General features: G+C 38.7%; 3 protein-coding genes across 3 annotated transcripts; all 3 read right to left on the minus strand.

Moving 5' to 3' along the window:
• Positions 1 to 1,170: 1,170 nt before the first annotated feature.
• si:ch211-286b4.4 (uncharacterized) lies at positions 1,171 to 9,349 on the minus strand. The gene is made up of 17 exons (XM_047161483.2): positions 9,208 to 9,349; positions 8,950 to 9,082; positions 8,612 to 8,767; positions 8,390 to 8,516; positions 7,721 to 7,932; positions 6,849 to 7,011; positions 6,683 to 6,756; positions 6,406 to 6,566; positions 6,215 to 6,305; positions 5,991 to 6,130; positions 5,668 to 5,899; positions 4,994 to 5,329; positions 3,586 to 3,689; positions 3,402 to 3,508; positions 3,230 to 3,309; positions 3,110 to 3,144; positions 1,171 to 2,611 (listed from the first exon to the last, which is right to left on the minus strand). The coding sequence occupies exons 1-17, from the start codon at positions 9,340 to 9,342 to the stop codon at positions 2,330 to 2,332; spliced, it is 2,568 nt and encodes an 855-aa protein (XP_047017439.2). The 5' UTR covers positions 9,343 to 9,349; the 3' UTR covers positions 1,171 to 2,329.
• A 208-nt stretch (positions 9,350 to 9,557) lies between these two features.
• Positions 9,558 to 12,920, minus strand: LOC128635306 (multiple epidermal growth factor-like domains protein 6). The gene is made up of 4 exons (XM_053687501.1): positions 12,532 to 12,920; positions 12,167 to 12,379; positions 11,897 to 12,042; positions 9,558 to 9,696 (listed from the first exon to the last, which is right to left on the minus strand). Exons 1-4 carry the CDS (start codon positions 12,806 to 12,808, stop codon positions 9,565 to 9,567), a joined length of 768 nt encoding a protein of 255 aa, XP_053543476.1. The 5' UTR covers positions 12,809 to 12,920; the 3' UTR covers positions 9,558 to 9,564.
• Positions 12,921 to 12,987: 67 nt separating this feature from the next.
• On the minus strand, positions 12,988 to 17,384 carry LOC124629115 (zonadhesin). The gene is made up of 8 exons (XM_053687515.1): positions 17,291 to 17,384; positions 16,131 to 16,282; positions 15,881 to 16,049; positions 14,826 to 14,934; positions 14,583 to 14,722; positions 14,377 to 14,502; positions 14,086 to 14,265; positions 12,988 to 13,250 (listed from the first exon to the last, which is right to left on the minus strand). Exons 1-8 carry the CDS (start codon positions 17,382 to 17,384, stop codon positions 12,988 to 12,990), a joined length of 1,233 nt encoding a protein of 410 aa, XP_053543490.1.
• Positions 17,385 to 24,629: the final 7,245 nt, after the last annotated feature.

Below are 24,629 nucleotides of genomic sequence, written 5' to 3' on the forward strand. Positions count from 1 at the left end.
AGTCACACTTCTCTGAATTAATCTAAGCGATAGGAATGAGACAGAATGCAGCCAGGACAACTTAGCAGTGTATCAGCACTGATAGGGAACAAAAGCATACTCCAGCTGGCCCTTCCCAATCTGTTCACAGTCTGTCGTTGAGGAATACTTGCATTGCTGTGCCAGGCTCTGGGGATGAGCTTAGTGAGTGCATTGATGACATGACACAGATAAAGCATCAATCTGCAGTCTGTGTCCTGTCAATCCTAAACTTTTAAAATAAACCTTATCATTCTGAACTAATACAGTGTTGGTTTGAATACTAGGTCGTTAGATATAAGACAAACATCATCTGTTCTCTTATTTCACATGAGCGTGTTGATTAAATGCAACACAAGAACCACAGGGGATTGGACGCTGACCCACAAACAAAATCAGAAGCATGTTTTGATTTGTCAGGCCTCGTTTTCCCCGTGAGAGACAGCCCCAAGTTTTCATTATTAATAATGAGACCTAATTAAATAAATAAAACATTTTGATTGTGGGCAATTTTGGATCAGGTCATCTGTGGAATTAAAGGAATTAAACATAAAGCCAGGAAATCAGTAAATATGTTCTCTATTCATAGAAGTCCTGTTCATATAAGTAAAAAAGCTACATTTACACTAAAACCCAGTTAACTACAGTTTTTTCCCCCAAGTACATTAATGTGGATTAATCATTATTCAATTGTGTATTTCTATATAGTGAAGCTTTGATATTATGTGTAAATATTAAATATTACAACTTATAAAAATACCCAAATGTGTTAATTTCCAGAAATTGCAAACAAATAACAGAAACACATCCTCAGTCTGAGAAACACTCAAATGCATAAATATTTATTTAAGTACCAGTTATTACTACATTTATTCAATGACCTAACTGTCAGTTCGAAGCTTGCATTGCTCACTCTTATAACTACATATCTGTTCCTTGTTTTTTCTGCCAGTAACAAACTTTTTCACATCAACTTTAATCATTATTTAATATACAGTATTCCACCAACATTATGTGGAAATATTTTTATTTATTTATAATCATGCTTTGGATTATTGTCTGCAAAGATCATGTTGGGTAAAAGTAGTCAGTCTACTCAAAGATCTTTTCATCACACAGTGATTGTCACACTTTGATCAAGATGCTGCAGAGTTAAAGCTTAAGTTCACTTTATTTTCAAATGTTTCCAGAATACAGAGTACAGAAGAAACAATACAATGCTTGTGCTACAGTGGCAGCGACCGTACAGTTAAAATAAAGTGCATAAACAAATGAACAGACATCATGCATAACCACAACATAGGGAGAGAGTTCACGGAGTTGGAAGAAAAGGAAATACACAAGTCAAACTGCATGTGGAATGAAATGTGCAAATTGAGTAATACAGTACAAAAAACCAATGTAGAGCTAGTGATGACAACAGTGTGACGATTATTGTGAAAACACTGAACTGCGCAAAAAAAGATGCACAATTATATACTCTAGTGAAATCAGATTTCAGCTGTGGAAGATGTCCTTGATGTACCTGCACTCACTCAAATGCAATCTTTAAAAGTTATTTTCTCCCTTTTCAGTTTTGAAGGTAACCAGATGGTAAAAAACCTTGACAACGTGCAAAAGAGAAACATAGTTCAGGAAACGCTATAGTTTTTAGAATTATATGTAGTAGAAAATGTCCAAAATTCACCAGGTCAAGATTTTTCCAATGCCACCACATATACAGTACAGTGGGGTCCAAACGTCTGAGACCAAAGTTGAAACCCTGAGATTTATTTATTTATTTATTTTCATTTAAAACTGGAAATTTAGAATTTGGGGGGAACAATTTCAAACAAAGCAACTGTTAAATTTCTAGGCCACTTTTTAACTTAAGTAAATTTGTGATATTGATCATGTTAATTCCCCTCTGAGTTTAAATTCTTTACATTAAAGCACATCATCCGGATCATCCGGTTTTACACAAGCTTCTGGAGTCTATGACAGCTTGAGTGCATAAGAGCTTGAGAAGCAATAGGGAACATACCAAATACTAGAGAATTCTGAAATTTATGTCAATATTCTAATATTCTACTATTCACTCAGATTGTTTCTGATAAAATAGATAACTGTATGACTGAGTGTTTATGGCATTACAGTAAAAATGTATTTACAGCTAATCGTTTTGAAATTTCAGAATAGAGATAGAAAGTAATATAGAAAATTAAGTCAACATAACAATCTAGAATATGTAACACTGTAGTACTGTAGTTACTGTTTTTTTTTGTTTGTTTGTTTGTTTTTTTTTGTTTTGTTTTTTTAATACAAAACCACTTTAAGCCATCATGTCCTTTTCCCCAGAAGCTTCATCCATGTGTTTGCTGTGTTGTTTATTTCTGGGGAACTGCTCAGTGACCTCTCCCTGGTTGTCACCTGGCTTGATTGTGTGTTCGCTCATGGACTGGCTGTCTGGATGTGTTTGTTCTGTAGTTTGGGATGGGCTTTCTTCCTGACACACAGTTCTCTGTGCTGCACTAGAGTTAGACAGCCTGTCTCTCATCTCCTTCAATCTCTGCTCTACTGTGTCCTGCTGACACTTTAACATCGATGCTTGCTCCTGCAATGAGAGACAACGACTCACTAAGACAGAGTGAGCAAAGGGCAGACTTTGGATGGATGCCAAGAGAAAGCGTGAAGCTGAATGACAAAACAGATGCAAGTCCGAAGAAAGTAAAAGAGAGAACAAATGCGAATACAAAAACTGTGAGAGACAGTAGCTTGCCAATCATCAAAGCCCACTAGACGTTGGAGCCAAAAATAGCAAAGCACAGCTGAAAGCTTGTAAAGAACTTGAACGTTAACTGGGTGACTCAGTGTAGGGTCACACACAATGCACGAACTCAAGGTGAATCTGAATCATTCTGGAAAGAGGCAGACTGTATATTTTGCTTTTGTGAACTGAGTTGCCCAGAAATTTCACTAAGCTGTGCTATAAAACCAATAAACAGCCGTATCTGGAAGGAGGAGCTCAATGAGGAGATCATATCATTATAAAAGTACCTGTATATCCAGTACATCAAGTATTAATCAACAACAACAACAACAAATACCTCACCTTCTCTAGACCTTTACAGCTCATTTGACCAGGATCTGGAACAAAAAAGAACTAATATTAAACCTGATTTTGATTTAATTTGGTATCTGATTTGAGCTTTAATCAGATTTAAGATCTTACGTTCTGCGGATCTGTTTGCTGGAGGGGGGTTTTGTTCACAAAGGAAATGCTCCAGTTTGAAGTACTTATACTTCTGCAATCTATGTTTGGATAGAAAACATTAATATACAGTATATAGACACACGTTCATGTTAATTTAGTAGATCTTATAGAAATAAAATTGAGAACAAACCTTTCTGCCAACAGATTCTGGGAGAACTGAGTTTCTGGTGGAATTTTAACACTGAGGAAGTCCTCCGCTATTGTTCCAAAGGCAACATGTGGAATCTCTTCCTTAATCTGTAAGCATGCCCAGAATCATTATAAAGGTCTAGAGGTGAGTTTACAGTGTTGACAAATGTGTCAGATGAAGTTACCTTGCATTCCAGCTGCTCCTGAGTGAAGGTGAGCTGGAATAACTGCATACTTAGGGCAGATATCGCTGAGTGGAGAGCACCCATGAAGTCTCGAGATGCAGAGCCTGGAAGTAAAAAGTGCTTAAACCTCCAGTGTGGACATTTAAATTATTTATTTATTTATTTATTTATTTATTTATTTATTTATTTATTTATTTATTTTTTACTGAAATTGGAACAATGCTAAAAATATATTTTCCAACATGAAAGTGTTTAGAAAAAATATTTTATTAAACTGTAATGTCTCATATTTTGTAATATTTTGTCACTGTCACATGGTCTTTGTCTTTTATTTGCACTGTCTTCATTGCATAAATTTTAATTATATTGTTAATAATTGAGATTTTAAAATACATTCATATGTGTACCAAAAAATACCATGCAAATGATTTATCAGATTTTGGAGAAATAAAGAATGAATTTGATCCGATTCTGTAACAAATTGGAAAATTGGATTTAGAAAAGATTTTTTTTTTTTTTTTTTTTTTTTTGGGAACCAGAAATGTTTACATTGTGTATAATGTGATTTTATTATATGAATTCTTTATACTTTATTTTATTATTATTTTTGCAGTGTAAGTTATTTTTGTGTGAAACAGATTAACCTAATAAAAAAGCTGTGGTGTAGTGTAAGACTTATGTAAGTGTAAGTTTTTTTTTCCATGTATTTTCCACTGTATTTCTTTAAAAATAAATAATTTTAAAGATAAGTCGTTTTATTGGATGGGTATCAATATCAGCTGATTCAGTATAAGTATCGCTATTGGTAGAGAAAAAGTGCCAGTGTGCCATCTCTAATTTGTATATTTACATAGTAAAAAATGATGACCGGGGTCAGTGAGACATCTGGTAACTTAGTCCGCATTTATACTACATGGTTCAAGTGACCCAATTCCGATTTTTTTCCTCCTATATGACACAGATCGGATATGACTCATGAACGTGTAAGCAGAAAAAAAAGCGTATGGATTCCAATATTCTCAGATCAGTTTTAGGCCTCACAGCAGCGATCATTGCTGCATTCGCCCAGGCTGCAACAAGGGCTCTATTGTTTTTTCTCCACCTTAAGAGGCCGGTGTTTGCTTACCTTTAAATATGGTGCGGAAAGCAAAAGATTCTATTATATTTTCTTCTGCGTTCATTACAAATTGAGCCATTTTTACTTCCTTTTTGGCCTAAGCTTTTCCGGTGACATCTACCTGGGGTTGTTTCACAAAGTGTATAGTGTAAATGCAGATATCAGATATGGGTCACTTTTAAAAGAAGATGTAAGCTTGTCATTAAAAAAAATCTGATATAGTTAATGAATCGGAATTGGACATCAAGAGCTGCTGTGTAAATGCTGCCTTAGTGACCTCTCTGTACGCACCTGAGCTAATGTAGGCCATGGAGTGTAAGAGAACTGAGACAAATTGGCCAGCATTTTGAAGCTTGCTCTCAAGGATATACAGGATCTGGTTGGCTGTGTCGTAGTAAAACTCTTTGTAGCAGTAAACCAACAGAGTATCAGTGCACGTGACTGGAAGAGTCTTAGCCAGTAGCAGCATGACAGGAGGGAACGAGCAGACTCGGCTCAGCAGCTGTACAACATGGCAGCCAAACAGGAACACTGCAAAGCACCTTGGAGAGAGGTTATCAAGGGCAACAGGGATCAACTTTGCTGATGCCCATTCTGCTGGGTCGTCGGGAATTGCCGAAGGAGTACCTGGAAGACATGGATTAACAGCAAGTTTTACACTCTCCAGAACATGTCAACAGTGCAATAATATTATGTTTGTTTTAGTTCCGGTTTTGTTGTTAAATAAGTGTCTAAATAAACTGTTACCCACTTAGCCTTGTCCATATGTAATGTTCTAAAATAGCAGAAAACTTTAAGAATAAAAAAAAACCTCTTCTCCGAGCAGATGTGACCAAACCTTTTTTTTTTTTTTTACCTATGAAACCAAATTTTACTAATTAATTAGAATATAGGATCTCTTTAAGAGTTTAACAATCTAATATGTAATTAAGTGACGAGTTTGAAGAAAAACTAAAAAGTCTTACTCTTATCTTCCTGTGCTCTGGGCCTTTGGCTGAGTTCCTGCAGAGACTGCTGTATGTCCTGCAGAGTTCTGGTGAGAGGTGTGAGCGCCATCAGCTTGGCCAGATCCTCTTCACTCACACAGGGTACTGTGCTCAAAGGGGGCACTGAGAGATATTTCCTCCCACCCTGGCCAGAAGAAGCTGCTTCTGTATCCGGCCGTGCTTTCAGTTCACTCATGTCAGTTGAAGAAATCTGCAATGTGTCACAGACAGCCTGATCAGAATTTGAAGCAAATCATATTGACTGGAAAATATGCTACGGTCCATGTTTCACTGTGACTGACCTGGGTGTTTCTGATGTGGATTTCACTCTCTCTGCTGTCTCTGTGCTGGTGCTGTTGCTGCCAGGCCTCTCCATTCAATCTAAACAACACGGCCTCTAAAGACTTCAGCACAGCCTCCATCAAGCCCATCGATGACTCCACTGTGAAATGCACATGGACACATATACTGACTACTGACCTCTTACCAGCTCACACATATCAGTCATTAATCTTCAAAGTCATACCATAAATTGATTCCTTCTTGGCTTGCGCCTTACTATCTATAATCTTCTTCCACTGGATCAGTTTTGAGGGCTCCATGTTCTCCAAAACATCCTAAAAAAAAGCACAATGCCATTAAAAAGCCATTGCACTGAGAAAGAGAATGTTGTAAATACTTTCATGTGGTTTAACAGAATGAACCCATGTCTCTCACCCGCAGTATATCAGTCTGCTGACAGATATTCCTGTAGAACTCCTGTGTATCTTTGCGGTGCTTAGCCAGCTGTGATGCCAGATGCAAATTCTGGTCCTCTAATTTGTCATACAGTGTTTTGACATTGAATCCTTCCAGCTCCATGAATATATTCTTGAATCCTTGAGGTGTTGTTTTAATACAGGTTTTGAATAACATATTTTAAAAAGTCATAAGACTTGTATCTTATTTGGATAATGGACGATGGTTAATTAATTGAGTGGTGTAGGTATGTCACCTTTGCACACAGCAGGTTCTTCTTCTTCCGCACCCTCACCGACTCCCCTGAGTCCCAGTAGAGCGCTATCTATACTGTTGGACAAGAACAACAACAACAAAAAAATGCATCATCTAGTGTTCACAAAACAGTCAGAGCCATAGAGTTACCTTAACTGCTGACTCACCACTCTTCATTGTAAACATACGCTACAGGAACAGTAGGTTCTCCCAAGCTGCGCCATTTAGGCTTTGGTCTGCCTTTAGCAATGAGGTTGGCATGATTTGGTCTCAGAAGCAGGGCAGTCAGAGTCAACACGACTACTAGTAACACCATCAGCACCAAGACCCCTGTAGATAATAATACCCAACAAAGTCCATTCAGGATTATGTCACTATGTTGATAATACATACATTAGGAGGTTTTGATCCACACTTGATCAATTTTTCATGTTGATGGTGAAGCTAGTTTTTGGGAAAATATTTTGGGTTGGGGCAAAATACACCATGTAGCCAAAAATGTGGCAGTGGAAGGTCAGTGGATAAGACGTTGGGCTGCTTTAAATGCCATGAGTTCAAACCCCCACAATGTCAAGTTACCACTGCTGGGCCTTTGAGCAAGGCCCTTAACCCTCGACTGTGCAATTGTATAAATGAGATAAAGGTAAGTCACGCTGGATAAGGGCATCTGTTTAATCAGTTTATCCTACTTGTTTGCCCTGTTGTTTGCCCTTTATGGATAAGATTGGACACCCCTGTTCTAGACAATTGTGTGCTTCAATCTTTGTGGAAACAGTTTGTGGAAGGCCCACATATGGTTGTGATGGTCAGGTATACACATACTTTTGGCCATATAGTGTACCAGTGGAGAAGTCTGGTCATGCCCATTCAAAACCTCAACATCAAAACCTCAACTGGCCTGAAGAAACACTCACGAAGGAACATATGAAGCAGGACTGCAAAATTGAAGCCATTGCTGCCCATATAACAAGCTAAATTTGGAGTCTTCATATACCATGGCTAAGACTCTAAATGTAATTGTAATGAACTATGCACACACCTCCAATGGTACCCCAGTCAGGCAACAGGTTGAGTCGCTGTTGTTTGACAATCCCATGTCGCACCAGCTGTGCTGGAGAGGTGGGCTGGAAGGCAGCTGCAGTAGGATCACACTCAGTGCCCTCCTCTTTCACCACAACTATCAGGCTCCAATCTGGCACTGCATTGTCCAGGAACACATACTTCCCTGGCTCCATGAATGCATGTGCAAATCTGGAAGAAAAAAAAAAAAAGATTGTGTGTTATTTAAAACTGTTTAGGTCTAGATGACCTGTTTTAAACTTGGAAGGAAATTTGACTCTTTACAATTACAGCAGAAGTTCTTAGAAAGTGCAAATCTACAATATCCAGGTGAGATTATCCACTAAATCAAAGAGTGAGATTTGGGAGTTTTGAGAAGTGCACATTTTTAGGCTATCCATGTGGGACCATCTACAGCATAAGAAGGTTTAAATGCAGAAATATCCAATAGACATAGACCAGGATCCTTAAGCATGTGAAACGATTCTATATTCGTATATATCTATTTCAATAAATATTGTTTATCTTGTGAATAATTGACATGAAGGTGTTATAAAATCAAAAGTGGTGCCCTTGATCGTTGGGACAACAACTAAGCCATGAATAAAACAAGACAGTTAAATGTTTGCATATAAATTAGTGATCATACCTGGTGGAATTAAATCGGGAATGTTTGACAAGGCTTTCCAGTTGTCTGAATGCACCAAAGTCCCAGGTAGGGTTACTGCTGAACAAATGGTTCTTTTGATAGACTGGAAAGTGGCTGAGGAGACGGTCTGGATTCACAATCAATAGAGTGATTTTACATACTGTACTATAAACAGTCCTTCATAAATACTTAAGAAGAAATTGTTTGTAAAAAATAATTTACCTGTGTAGTTGATGGTGAGCTGAAAGATGAGCATGTCATTGGTGGAAAGGCAGGCTATGGGGTTGGGAATGCGAGGGAGAGGCCCTGAGATCAGTAATCCTAGCTCATGGGTGTGTCTTCGCTTCCTTGGATGTCCATCCAGAATTTCAAATGGCTCTGGGGAGATATGATTAAATATCAGACTATGGATATCACTTAAGCCTCCAAGTAGATGAAGACTAGTCCACAGTACTATATTTCCCTCTTTTACATTCAAGAAAACAAAGAATAAATGTTTAAGATGCAAATATGTTACTAGGAAATAATAAACTGGGCCATGCAATGTCTATTTGAGGTACCAGACAAAAAGATGTCAATAAGCACAGGGTCCTTTAAAATCCAACCAAACACTCCATCTGGAGAAAACTGGACAAAATGGATCTTTCCGAAGCTGCTGATATGACTGTCAGGCCCCAGGACATTCATGATATTCTAAAAGGAGAAACGAGTTGCTCAGTACATCTCACAAAGTGGACAGAAACAATTTTGCCTATCAATATCTATTAGTAAGAAAAAAAGAACATACACAAATATACACACATACACACAGTACTCACCCTGCTCCAGATCCTGCTTTCATCCATCACTTTGATCCTGAGCACCAGCTGTCCATTTGGAGCCAGTCTGGCAGATAGCACAGGCAGTGCAGACAAGCATGAGGAGTTACACAACTCCTCCACAGAGACATACATCTCACAGTGACAACTGCAAGGAAGCAGACAACTGTCTCTCTTATAATCCTCCACATGAACTAGAGTTAATTATCAAATACTATAAAATCATAAACCCTACAGGTCTTGCAAATCCTGCAAGCTGATTCACTTGTTCTGTAAAGATGATCATGTAAGGTTTGTTTGCTGTATTGTATTGTGCTGTATTTACTCTAACATTAATCTAGATCCTCTTGAGTGAACTCACATGCCCAAGCTTACATCCAGACTCCCACCATGAGCTCCACAAGTAATGTTGCATGAGTGTTCAGAGGGACTGACACAGTCTTGTGATGAAGCCAGTCTCACTTGTCCAGTTCCACAGCGTTTGCTCACCTTAAAGGACCACAAATGTTCATCATGCCTTTTATTATTGATTTATAAGATAATGCAGACATTCGGATGAATATTTTATAGCTCCACGCCAATCTACATTGCATTTCTATAGCTCTGTTCTGTAGACAAGTCACATGGTATATATGGACTTACACTTTAACCAGCATTGCAATCCACAACAACCACACCATAGAGATGCAACTTATGTACAGTGTATAAATGTGAGATCATATTATTTCCTGCTCACATACACTATCTCACAAAAGTGAGTACACCCCTCACATTTTTGTAAATATTTAATTATATCTTTTCATGTGACAACACAGAAGAAATGACACTTTGCTACAATGTAAAGTAGTGAGTGTACAGCTTGTGTAACAGTGCAAATTTGCTGTCCCCTCAAAATAACTCAACACACAGCCATTAATGTCTAAACCGCTGGCAACAAAAGTGAGTACACCCCAAGTCAAAATGTCCAAACTGAGCCCAATTAGCCATTTTCTCTCCCCAGTGTCATGTGACTTGTTAGTGTTACAAGGCCTCAGGTGTGAATGGGGAGCAGGTGTGTTAAATTTGGTGTCATCGCTCTCACACTCCCTCAACACTCCCTGGAAGTTCAACATGGCACCTCATGGCAAAGAACTCTCTGAGGATCTGAAAAAAAAGAATGGTTGCTCTACATAAAGATGGCCTAGGCTATAAGAAGATTGCCAAGACCCTGACACTGAGCTGCAACACGGTGGCCAAGACCATACAGCGGTTTAAGAGGACCGGTTCCACTCAGAACAGGCCTCGCCATGGTTGACCAAAGAAGTTGAGTGCACGTGCTCAGCGTCATATCCAGAGGTTGTCTTTGGGAAATACACATATGAGAGCTGCCAGCACTGCTGCAGAGGTTGAAAGGGTGGGGGGTCAGCCTGTCAGTGCTCAGAGCATATGCCGCACACTGCATCAAATTGGTCTGCATGGCAGTCGTCCCAGAAGGAAGCCTCTTCTAAAGATGATGCACAAGAAAGCCCGCAAATAGTTTGCTGAAGACAAGCAGACTAAGGACATGGATTACTGGAACCATGTCCTGTGGTCTGATGAGACCAAGATAAACTTATTTGATTCAGATGGTGTCAAGCGTGTGTGGCGGCAACCAGGTGAGGAGTACAAAGACAAGTGTGTCTTGCCTACAGTCAAGCATGGTGGTGGGAGTGTCATGGTCTGGGGCTGCATGAGTGCTGCCGGCACTGGGGAGCTACAGTTCATTGAGGGAACCATGAATGCCAACATGTACTGTGACATACTGAAGCAGAGCATGATCCCCTCCCTTCGGAGACTGGGCCGCAGGGCAGTATTCCAGCATGATAACGACCCCAAACACACCTCCAAGATGACCACTGCCTTGCTAAAGAAGCTGAGGGTGAAGGTGATGGTCGAAACCCTATTGACCATCTGTGGGGCATCCTCAAATGGAAGGTGGAGGAGCACAAGGTCTCTAACATCCACCAGCTCCGTGATGTCGTCATGGAGGAGTGGATGAGGACTCCAGTGGCAACCTGTGAAGCTCTGGTGAACTCCATGCCCAAGAGGGTTAAGGCAGTGCTGGAAAATAATTGTGGTCACACAAAATATTGACACTTTGGGCCCAATTTGGACATTTTCACTTAGGGGTGTACTCACTTTTGTTGCCAGTGGTTTAGACATTAATGGCTGTGTGTTGAGTTATTTTGAGGGGACAACAAATTTACACTGTTACACAAGCTGTACACTCACTACTTTACATTGTAGCAAAGTGTCATTTCTTCAGTGTTGTCACATTAAAAGATATAATCATATATCAAAAATGTGAGGGGTGTACTCACTTTTGTGAGATACTGTAAGTGAACCATAAACTCCATTGAGATTAGACTAAATACAAAATCTATAACCTTTTTAAAATCACAATCTACAACAGAGTCATGATCGTGTAACCGTAAATATCAGTTTTTTGCTGTCCTTCTGTGTCATGTCCCATTCATTTGGGCGAATTTCAACCATCTCATGTTTTTATTGACACTGTTGTTCTTATGGGCATTTGTTTTCTTGTTAAAATTGAATTGTTTCAGTAGTACACAAAACAAGGTATCCGGTGTGTATTAGAGGGAAAGTGGCATAGCAATGCTTACTGAACACATCCAGTCTGAATTCTAGGTAAGTGAGTCAGTTCTCCTACCTCAGGTTGACAGTCTAGATCACTATCACCATTGGAACTTTTGAAGTCCAATTCATTGTAGAAGACATAACCAGCTTTACACACGCAGGAGCCATCAGAGTGCTGGAATGCCCGGTTTTTGCCTATGCACATGCATGAGGATGCCCCTAGACATAAAGACCATAGTAAGTCACCATAAAATGTTGTGAATTTCACTTAACGGGACTCACTGTATGCAGTAGAGTCGGTGTTGATGACACTGTTCTAGTATGTTAATGTTAATGAGGAGACCTTGTGATGAAATGGAAGAGCTGCCACAGGGGAAACAGGCTCTCTGGGCGTACAGGTGGTTGAATGTGCCTGGAGGGCAAGGGTGGCATTCCTCAAGTAATTCAGCCTTGGTGCTGTTGCCATAGCTGCCAGGTGGGCATGCAACTGGATTGGCTGAGCCCCGTGGACAAAAATATCCAACTGGACAAGGCTGACTACTGTGGTCATCAGTGCCTGACGGACAGGTCATTATTATTTATGATGCTTGCTGTCTTTTTGGTTTCATCATAGTTTTTTTTTTTTTTTTTTTTAAAAAAGCTTTAATAGAATTGTCAAAAATGCAATTCACACCTGTAGACTACTGGTTTCCCAATTAGAAGACTTACCTGGAGGGCAGTGGTAGCCTGGGGGGCATGCAAGGCAGCGGAGGTGAGGAGACCCACTGGGTCGGTAAGTCCCTGCCTCACACCTTAAGCAGCTGCTCTCCTGAGACACTCTTAGGCCACTGGCATTACGGGGCATAAAGCCACCACCACATGACAGCATGGTTGAGGTGTTAGCTGGGCAGTAATATGGGTATGTACACCTGTCAAAGGAAATTAATACAAAATGTGAACTTAATAATTTTTCCATTTTCTTAAAGCATATTAAGTTTACATACATTTGCTGTGGTGTGTTGTAGGTGTGTGAGCCTTCAGGGCAGTGATATCCTGCAGGGCATGGAGTGGGTTCTCCAGTTTGTGGCCTACAATATGAGCCTGCTCTACACAAGTCCTCCACAACTGATCCTATAAGAAGACTTAGTGTAAACCATTACTATATACAAATTGTATATAAAGATCTTATATGCAAATATAAAATAAAGCATCTCTGTACCCACCAATGGGGCACTGGTAAGAGGCTCTGCAAGGAATTCCCACAGTGTTAGGCTGACCAGTGAGACGAGGGTCAGGGCAATAGGTACCAGCACCACAGAGTTGGCACTGGCTAGAAGCATTTGCCCCTGGTTGAGTTCTGAAGGTGCCTGCAGGGCAAAGAACTGGCAAACCTGTACCACTGCACCAATACCCAGGGGGGCAGGGGAAACTGGAGAAGTCAGTCAGACCTGAAAAACAATGGTCCATTGAGTTCTGAGCAATTAGAATTTAATTCCAAAATTGAGCAAATTGTTACTCAGGTCTCAGATTTAACCAATCTTAACACATGTTTATATATATATATATATATATATATATATATATATATATATATATATATATATATATATATATATATATATATATATATATATAAATTCAAAATAGACAATGTAATGCATAATAAAATAGCCCAGACCCCATGCAGACATTATGATTTCATGACCTTAATTTCAAGTTTTCATGCACAACTAACTGTAAGAGCACAGTATAAAAATATATATTGCAAAATAGAATATGCTGGATCAAGTGCTATTTTATGAGCTACTGAATACTACGAATGGAAGCCATGTTGTTAAATTAAATTTGGACCCATTTGCAGCAATTAAAGTGATGATTACAGTGTGAATTTAAGAGACAGAAATATAGTGGAAAGTGAAACTTCTAATTGTATTTCAATTGTGTATAAATCAGACTTTAATCTTCTATACAGTGTGTGGAATGAGTTATACATAACTAATTGTACAGTGGATATAAAAAATCTACACACCCCTTTTTAATTGGCAAGTTTATAAAAAGGTGTGAACATTTATGCAACCAGGTTATTGTTAGTTTTTAATGTTTATTTTTTCCCTTTAAATGTATAAATGATTGTTTTTCACTTATTTTTTTTATACATTGTAATTTCATATTGAGGGTGGAAAAGGTTCTGACACTTTATCTTAGGTTCATTGTTTTTACTTCACAAAAACTTGCCATTTTAACAGGGGTGTGTAGACTTTTTATATCCACTGTATATCTGACCTATAGCATTGCAGAAAGTTCCGGCCGGACACTGAAGACAGTCTCCTTTGCTTCCTGCACCAGAAGTAGGTCTATAAGTAAACCGAGGACACTTTCTTGGTCCGGGTCTACCCTCAGACTCATAATCAATTATACCATCACAGTAATGACCCTCAGGACACATGTAGAGCTCAGGATCACCTGCATGTTGGGTTGAGGTAAAGTGATTGAGGATTTATTTATATACAAAATATATATCACTCATGTTTAACTAACTAGAGAATGTTAAATATTTTGAGGTGTTCTAATTACCCTCTTTGCACCAGTGTCTGGGTGGGCAGGGGAGACAGTCATGTATGCTGCTTCCTCCAGGGATTTCCTTTATGGTATTAACAGGGCAGGCTTGAGGTTTCTCTGTGCCCTTTGGACAGTAGAAACCTGCCAATACAATTATGGTTACATGGTGACATATACTGAGTGCTTTTAGTTTAATTTGCACTGTGTCCTGAATGACCTACCAGCAGGACAGGGTCCGGCACACTGCACTCCCCATTCACAGTGAGTTGTGTTAGTCATAACTGGGCCACGTGGGGTCAAATCTGAGCTGCCTGAGATACACAAGTACCCAGCTGCACACAGGCCTCTTATCTGACCACCCCTAAAAACAAAAGGCTTTAACATTATATTCACCTAAAAAACGCTGCACGAAAAGACACATTTTAATCTGTGAACATAGACTGCTGTTAGGTGGATTAGATAACCTGCAAAATTTTCCTGGGGGGCAGGCCAAGCACTCTCTCTCATTCTGTAGACCTTCGACACCAGGAAGAGTGTAGGTGCCATTGGGGCATGGCTGAGGAACCATAGTGCCTGCATATATACATAATATTAAAGCAAAAATGTAACCATTACTATATCACATTAATATAATCTGATTATGTAATCTGATCCGGTAGCTATACATTTGAAAGTCTTTTAACGGATATGTGCCAAATCATTTTTTAAGATAATCTGGTATAAGACTTGTCCAGTGTCTAATAAAGGCGGTATAAAAGTAAGGCTACTTTCTGTGTTTACTCTCCAAAGTGGTGAAAGTCTGTGGCACTGGACATTCATCGGGTAATCTCTACTAAAGTGCTAAAGTTTGTATTCAAAATAGAGTCTGGCTGAAAAAGTAAAATATACTTCTATTTTTCTATTTATCTCTAAAAATAGAATTCAAAGCTAAAGTTAAAAATGAAATTTAGCCATAATCTGAAACAACGCCAGAAATCTACAACATAAAACAAACAACAACAACAAAAAACCTTGTAATGACCCTCTGAGTCTCCAGATCTGAAGTAAAGAAAGCAATGCCCAACATTTAGAGTATTATAACAGATGTCAATAAGAATAAACAAAGGCTGGTAAAGCAAAGTAGCAGAGTTCAAACAGACTTATTTGGATATTTGGAAAATGACTACAATTGAGAGGAACCAAAAGCTGTTCAGTGGATATGCTATAATGTTGGGTGTAGTATTAAATAAAGGGTGAGTAAAAAAGTTTTTAAAAAATACTTAAATCACATTCAGAAAGGTAAATGCTTACATTCGAACTGATACCATATATAAGGTTTTCCCTATTTGACTATTTTTGTTTCTTGCAATAATGAAAGAATGTCAGTGAAACATAATACTCTATAAAAACATAATTTGTTTTTGATACTATAAATAAAATACCTTTGCTTTTTCTCCTATACTATTGTAAATCAAATTGAGCTGAACACCATGTATGGAAGGTATTAGTATTATTTATATTGTGTGTGTCTACTGCATACCTGCTGGGCAATAAGAGTGAGAGGGACATGGTGAGGGGTCTCCTGCAATGGACTCCTCACAGTAGAAGCCTGGGCGGCACGGGATGCAGATCTCTGAGCCTGGGCTGGGCTGATATTGTCCTGTGGGACATGGCAAGGCCACAGGAGAGCCCAGGGGACAGTAGTGACCCTGAAATGATGCAGCTTGTCAGTCTATTTATTAAGCTCTGATTGATATGAGAGAGGAACAGGATGAAAACGCAGGTATAACCTTGGGGCAGAGGAAGGCATGGGGAGTAGTAGAGGAGAAATCAGCAGGGCAGTAGAAGCCTGCGGAACAGGGGCCACTGGGAGCATTAAGGCCCTCACTGGCACAGTAGTACCCTGCTGGACAGGGTAGACAGCTGTCTATGGAATAACCACCTGTTGAAGGAAATATTTTTAAAAATAAACAATATTTTAATTGTTTTGTTTTTTACTATTTGCATAGTTACTCCAATTGTTCATTTATGTTTATCGTGGACTTTCTAACTTTATAGTAAAGGTGAATTGTGTTCTTCACATTCCTCCTTTTACACACATTTATGGTATAGATTGATTAAAACTCGTGAATTTTTTAACATTTTTTCCTCTTACATATACTAGACCGGTTTAAACTATAGACTTATCTATAGTGTATAGGAGCTGGTGAAACCTTCTGAAGTTATGCCTCTGATGGTAAAAAGCAGATCTGAATATTCTTTAAATCATGTGCATAAACATCAAGAGTCTGAAATTCAACACCGGTCTCTGGTTTCTTACTGGTGTTACACCATTGTTTACAAACCTAACAAAAAGTTGGTTGAGTTCTTTCCCAGATGGAGCCAGTATAAGGGATATCCTCACAAGGATTGAAAGAAGACCAGTATTTTTTTTGTTGCATTTTTGCAGCTTTGTTCATCAATGCAAATCCTCAGTTGTTGAGTTTAACCTTTACTGAATTTTGAGGTAAAAATGATCTAGTGCTATTTTTTTTCTGGCAAACTACATGTGTTGCATGACAGTTTCTCTAATAAACGTGAATAATAAAGATTATATTCTGGACTACAGCACAGCTGAATTAGGATAATTTTAAACGGAAGAGGGAGTGTGCAATGTGACATTCACTGTATCATTTAAAGATGAGCTTTGTGTTTATGCTTTTGGAAAACTCACCCTGATCACTGTAACCTGTAAATATGGCAAAATAGCTGATCTTAGTCCATCATATGGCCTCTATCTCTTATTAGTCTATTTCTGTAAAAGTTCATATTGCTCATAACTGAGATGAATATGAACAATTCTGCAATTTGTAGAATAAAACTGCTATAAAAATCAAATGAGAATTTGGTCAGTGGAGAAAGGAGAAAAATTCACTAATGACTTGCTGGCTAGTGATGTGCATTTACACACCAGTGAGATTGCGAATGCTGCCTGCAGGGCAAGGCAGAGGTGTGAGGGTTCCTGAGGGGCAGAAGTGGCCTTGTGGGCAGGGACCATTCCTCATGAAACTGGAGGTGTTATAGGGGGCAGGGTATGCAGAACCACTCTGGCAAAAATATCCTGCCTGGCATTGGCCTAAGGCAAACAGAAACAAATATCTTAAAATAACATTTGGATAATTTAATTCATTATACTATACTATACTATACTATACTATACTAATATTGTCTGAATACAGCATACTAAGATGTCTTTGGCAACAAGTCGTGAGAAATCTGGAAGTATATGAGCGTAAGCAGACCTTGTGGCTGAGAGGATCCAGGTATGTTGCAGTAGAGGCCAGGTGGACAGGGTACACAGGCAGACTCTGATTGAGCCCTGGTAAACTGGCCCAGAGTGCCTAAAGGGCATGGCAGTGCCAAAGCAGTGCCAGAAGGACAGAAATGTCCTGATGTAAAAAATAAATAAATTAATTAATAATAATTAAGAAGAAACGAAAAAATGATGAAACAGTATGAGCATGCTCAATAATAACACATAGAATGTTTTGCCCAAATACCAAATATAGTGTTTGATTTTTGTAGGTTTAGTTAATTTTGTCCTTGGATATTTACGAACATAATACAATAATAACAACAGTCAAGTTGATGTTTCACAATACAGTAGAGAACTCAAGATACCTTTAGGACATGGAGAGGGCTCTTGAGTGGCTGAGGAAGGGCACATGGTACCTGATGGACAGGAAAGACAATGAGCAGCTCCAGGGGCACTGCTATAAGTGCCAGGCTCACATGGCATTTCCACTGGGGTACCAATGGGGCAACTGTAGCCACTGGGACAAATATAACCCTCCAGTCCATCAACTGGGCGAGAACTGCGACTACCTCCAAGGCATACATACCTGAGCAAGAAAAAGCATCTCTTACAGAATGCCCCTGGCAATATGGTGCATGACTTGCCAATTAATTATAAGGACACAATCCTATCAAATACACTAGGAAAATGCAATGACTTTTGCTCTGCTCTACACTTTTAGAAAAATGTCCCCCTTTAGAATTCATAAATTTATGTCAAGTTTCATATCATCTATCATCAAGCAAAAATGCAGAGCCTGTTTTGCTACAAACTGCACTGCATTATGAAAGAAAATGCATTATCGCTTGGCATATGTATGTCTCAATTATTTGCATTGCTGTTCATCTTTAAACTCTATAGACAGCTTCCATTTCAAACTATAATATCAAAGCAAAATAATGGCTGGAGCACTAAAGCGTAACCCCCATCCATTAGTAGCAGAAAAGTGCATAGGGAATGTCAAACTCAAATGGATTTGGGTGTATTTTGGTCAGACATCCATTCACAGCTCATAGTATACTTGAGTATTACCCAGCATCACAGAGCAAAGCATCAGAGGCGCTGACCATTGCAGGATGCTCACAGAAGTAGCCTGGTGGGCAGGACTGGCACTTCTCTACAATGCTTAACCCTGGAGAGCTTGAGAATGATCCAGGAGGGCATGGTAGAGGGTAGCTAGTGCCAGCGGGGCAGTAGTGACCAGGAGGGCACATGTTATTTCCAGTAGAGTTCATCTGGCAATGAGAGAAACATGGAGTGAGTGAGAAAACTAATTAAAACTGACTATCTATTTTGTATGCTTAGTATTATTCACAACCCTAACATGGTCACATTTAGTTTCTCTTATTATTACTCATTTTCTCTTAAATGAGAAATTAAGATATAACCTATTACACAACCATAAGCTTAATTTAATGTGCATATACATCATATAAAATCTACCTTGTATCCAGTAGCATTAGGGTTGATAGTTCCCGGAGGACAATAATAGCCCTCCGGACAGTGCCCCGTAGGCTCAGAAAGCCCAGGCAGGGCACAGAACATACCTATATATGCATAATAAGAGAGCCTTGTTTACACACTTATCTCTAAAATACATATTACATGAGCTACTAGAATAGATGTGGTAGACATGTAACCTGAAGGGCATGGTAAGCAATCCCCTTCAGTAGAGGCTCCAATTTGTGGTTGCACTGTCCCTTGAGGGCAGGGGAACTCTGTGCCCATCACAGTTCCAGGGGGGCAATAAAACCCCTGGGGACAAGCAACCGGTACCACCACTCCATCCCCTACATTGTAAATACATATTTACCGATGCTATAGAAGTACTACTATAATATTAATATTACATAGAATATGGAAAACCCACCCTGACAGAAGTAGCCTGCTGGGCATGGTTCACAGTTTTCTCTGTCACTGTTCCCCATGACTGAGCTGAATGTCCCTGGGCCACAGGCAATGGGTTTGTCTGTGCCAGCTAGGCAATAAAAACCTGCTGGGCAGAGTCTCTCTTCTGGGCTACTAGATCCCCAGTCACAGTAGTAGCCTGGAGAACAGTCACCTGGAAGGCACAACAATGAAATTAGTGTATGTTCAAGTCATTCTGCCATTACAAAATCTCTTCAGAATGTTGATTTCTGTACAGTGTTATCATTGTTATGTAGAATGTTTTGGAAGCTCTGACCAGTACCAGTTCTGACTCCCAGCTGGCAGTATGCCCCTGGTGGACAAAGAGCTCCTGTTTTGTTGTCACTGGGGTTGGGAACTGTGGCACGCAAAAAGCAGAGGAATCCAGGGGCACACGGCCCAGATGGCTGGACAAGTGCATGTGCACCACAGAAATAGCCCACTGGACAGACCACGCACTCATCTAATCACAAAAACAGACAAATGCCAAAGCCAATGCCAAACCTGAATGTCATGATTTTTCAAAATAAAGGATCCATTTTCTTCCATGCACAAGCATAATCTGCTCATAAAGCAGTGGCATTTTGCTAATTTGTTTAGACATTTTTTGTTAGAAATAAGAAGAGTTCAAATTGAAACTCAAGTATAACTTTGATTGAGACATAAAAAAGCTGCTCAAAATATGATATTAATGTAAAACAAGAGTCCACATGTGCATCGTGATAAGGTATAAGGCTTTTCACAGGCTCTTAGTAGGAATGTATGGTGAATGTAAAATAGAGCCAACTTTACTGCAGTAACAATAAGTCATCTGTGAATATTTTATAGAGCGTCATTTTTTATTATTAAGGATTTGTAAATGGTTTTATTTTGTCTTAAGCTAACAGAAATGGGCTTTCACAAATTTAATACCTAACCTTTGGTTGTGTTCGTTTGAGCATGCACTCTATGTTCCCAAGGTCACTTTAAGACTGCAGTAAGAAACATTTTACATGTAAAATAATTATAATAATCTACGTTGACATCATCATGCATTTTGCACTTTTAGGTAGAAATGGCCCAACTGCAAAATCTTGCTTTAAAATAAACCTTGTTTTAAAATAAATCATTGTTTGAGGTACAGCCTCGACCTTCTACAGGCACAAACCCAAAATAGTATTTTCCTGAATTCAAGTGCAGATTTAAAGTCCTATCCCAACCCAAATTTACGAATTTAGACTATTTCTCTCACACTGTTTCAACATGAATAGGCATCTTAACCCAAATTATTAACTAAATACAACAGACATAATTATTTTATCTGTAAAAAAAGAAAAAAAAGAAAAGAATGACATGCAGGGACTGAATGTCAGTTAGGCAGCCAATGGACTATTATATCGAGCATTCTATAATTATTATAATCAAAAATGTCCTCACAGAGACATGAAATTAAAGTGTATGTCCTCACTCATGTAAGTGAGCCCCCATACGCACTGTCCTAAATTATATCAGCCAGGTGTTTTTTTTTTTCTTCCATTAAAATATCAAACCAGTTAAATGAAATCTAACTGTATACCTTTACCAAAAAAGTCAGTGCAATTAGCTGCTCTTGTTTAAGGGGAATATTATAAATATATAATAGCAATATAATATATTCCTTTTATTTACACTTGTGTCATAAGCACAAAAATAGGGGTCTAATAATCACCCTTATTGTATATATATTACTTTAAATAATGTATTACCTGCTGAAAGGCCTCGGGTATTACTGTATGTGCCTCTGGGGCAAGGGACAGGCCTGCCTAGCCGTGTTTCATTAGGACAATAATAGCCCTCTGGACAGATCAATGGAGTGCTGCTGACATTAGATTTCTGGGTGGATGCGGGGCAGTAGAATCCAGGAGGACAAGGTTTACACTCTCTTTGGCCTTTCAGATCCTGGAACAGCCCTGTGGATGAATCACATGCAGAAATGATGAAAGTCTGCACACAAAAAAATAGGAAGTGTGAGAATAATTAATGCCTGTGACCCTTTTTACAACTCCATTAGATGATTTATATAGCAGTGAGGTCTTGAGGTCAACCTGCAAAGTTCTAATAACGCATTACCATCAGGGCAAGGCATGCAGTCCTCTGCACCCTTTCCACCACTCTCAGAATTGTGAGTGCCCACCGGGCAGGGCGTGGGCACAGCGCTGCCACTCTCACAGTAATAACCTGGAGGACAAACATCACCAAACACAGCAGACACAGGGGCTGCGCTAGGCGATCCCTCACTGCAGTAAAAACCTGCCAGAATCAACAGGGTCATATTTAAAGACTGCAGTATAATAAAAGTTAGAAAAATAAAGGATATGTTTCACAAATCTAACCTGGCAGGCAAGGTCCGCTAACTGCAGTCAGGCCTACTATTGAACAATAGAACCCTGGGGAGCAACTTTGGCACTGCCCTAGTTCTGTCAATCCGCGCAGCACGCTACAGGAAAAATCACATAATTATGGCTACAGAATCAAAACTGTTTCTGCATTTAACATACTTAAGCATAAAGCAGGAGGTTTTTATTTCTTGTTAACATGAGTGAGTGGTCAGATTAGAAGCTCATGGGACAATCTAAGACCTCGTTTTTTAACAATAAGCCGATAGTAAACTGATTAAGACAATACTCTGATTAAGAATGTAAACAGTGATTATTGATTACCTTAATCCTGCTAAAGTCATACTCGAATTTAATTAAGACGTGTCGAGTATTGCTATTTTAGTCACATTATCGAAGTGCATTACAGAACTTAATCACACTATTAACGTCATGTGGGAGTTTTCACCGCATTTTGCAACAGGGCACGTACACACATGGCATCTCAACCATTTGACGACAAACAAGAGAGCATGGCTGCGTCTGAAATCGCATACTTACCTGCTATACAGTAGGTTAAATACATGTATTTCAGCTACTATATAGCAGGTAAGTATGTGGTTTGGGATGCAGCCCACAGCTTCAAGTAGTCGTCTATTTGCACGTACAGCATGACAAATAATAAACTGCACTTGAAGCTTTCGTAAAATTAAAAATAAAACACCCAAAACTGTATACGGTACCATAACAACGACCAACTGTATGTTGATATGTGAAATTCTGGAGGGAACGTCGGACGGCGTGGTGTGGAGACGAAATGACGTGTGTCGTTAATTGATCTATGTTCTATAACATGTAAAACAGGAACATGAAAGGAATATTCTAAAAGCGACTAATGTAAACACCTTTATCACAATATTGTCTTACTCAGAATAAGGTCAATAATTAGTGTATTGCTGTCCATGTAAACGTAATCACTACAATGGCCTGATCAGGGTCATGATATTTTAAATTAGGCTAAATGTTTGTTTATATTTTGGGAAATAGAACCATCTTCATTTGAACATACTGAGGGCAAACAAAAATAATAACTATTCACATTTCTACTTAAGACCATTTATGAACTTGAGTGAGGTAGCTGAGGTTGAGGGAGAATTCAAAATGTCCAGGTTTTTCCCGGTGCTTTCCAGTGTTTCGAGATTGGTAGGGTTAAATAAATAAATATTTGATTATTAAACAAAAAACAATCATGCAAACAAACAGAAACCTTCAAGTTTAGGCCACACCCACTTTAAAATCCAAATACAGATACAGATATGGATATTTTGAGCAATAAACAGATACAGACATTAATAAAAAAAAAAAATTATGTCACTACAGTTGAGTGTAAAAGTTTCGACACCCTTAGGACAAAATGAAGAAAACAAATAATATTTAGCTTATTAAGCTTCAAAGATGTTCCTTAATTAAGTAAAAGAAATAGCCAAATTGTACATGCTAGTATAATACTATTAATAATAATAGTAAAGTTCTTTTCTTATCTAAATGTGTGAATTTACCTTTATAACTTATCCTAACCTTTATAAATATCCTCTAAGGAGTTTAGGATCATCTCATGTGTTATATTTTCCTTCCAATGTTTATCTGTATCCTCTGTCAAATTGTTTGGCCAGTCTTTGTCCATTCAAAATCTTTAACTTTAAACTTCTAAAAAAGGGATGAAAACATTTACACACAACTGTGTATATAATTTTCTGTCATTTTATACAAAGCCATGTGTACCTGAAAGTGCCTTTGGGGCAGGGTGTTGCAGTAAAGCTCCCAGTGAGACAGTAGAATCCAGGTGGACATTGCATTCCTGTCACATTGTCTACAGGAGATGGCAGAGAAGCTCCTCCAAAACACAAGAAGCCGGCCATACACAGACCAGTGGGTGAAACGTTACCTAAGCAGACACAAATGTGTAAAACCCTCTAACAGAGGACTCTGATGACCTTTACCTGCTTGCCTTAGAGAACATACAGTATTATCTACCTGCTCCTGCACAGTATGAGCCTGGATCACACAAAGTGCACTCGGATAGTTCAGTTAACCCAGACTGGTTTCCATAAGTCCCCGCTGGACATGGCTTGTCAATAGCAGACCATGCTGGACAATAAAACCCCGGCTTGCATGGGACTGTGTGTGTCATACCTATGGTAAAAATAATACCTAAGCAAAAGGACTAGAAAAATGGAACATTAAATAGTTACAGTAAATCTAAACACACAATCTGACCACTAGACATTATGTTATATCTGATAACAGCTCTTTTTCCCCACTCAGTCTGTATTATTCTGCTGATCACACTTTTAACAAAACTAATTCTATAATGTTTGGATCAGAGATGTCAAATGATGAATGTATGGATCAGAGATTGACAAGCTACTGTATAGTCTATAGCAGTTTTAACCATCAGCTGAGAAGAAAAAACAAAATACCAGCTAATATAAATGCTACATTTAATTTTCACTGTTTTGCTCATATGGTGGACAAACATACAGTCATGTGAAAAAACAAGTACACCATTGTGTTATTTATTTATTTATGTATTTATTTATTTCTTCATATTTGGACAAGCAAGCATTTGATCCTCTTTGAAACAGTACCTATTAATAAAGGTGATACACTATCAAATGACACATATAAATTTGACATTTTAAATAAATTTTGAC

Source organism: Ictalurus punctatus, chromosome 17 (assembly GCF_001660625.3).
Source record: "Ictalurus punctatus breed USDA103 chromosome 17, Coco_2.0, whole genome shotgun sequence".
Taxonomy (NCBI): Eukaryota; Metazoa; Chordata; class Actinopteri; order Siluriformes; family Ictaluridae; genus Ictalurus; species Ictalurus punctatus.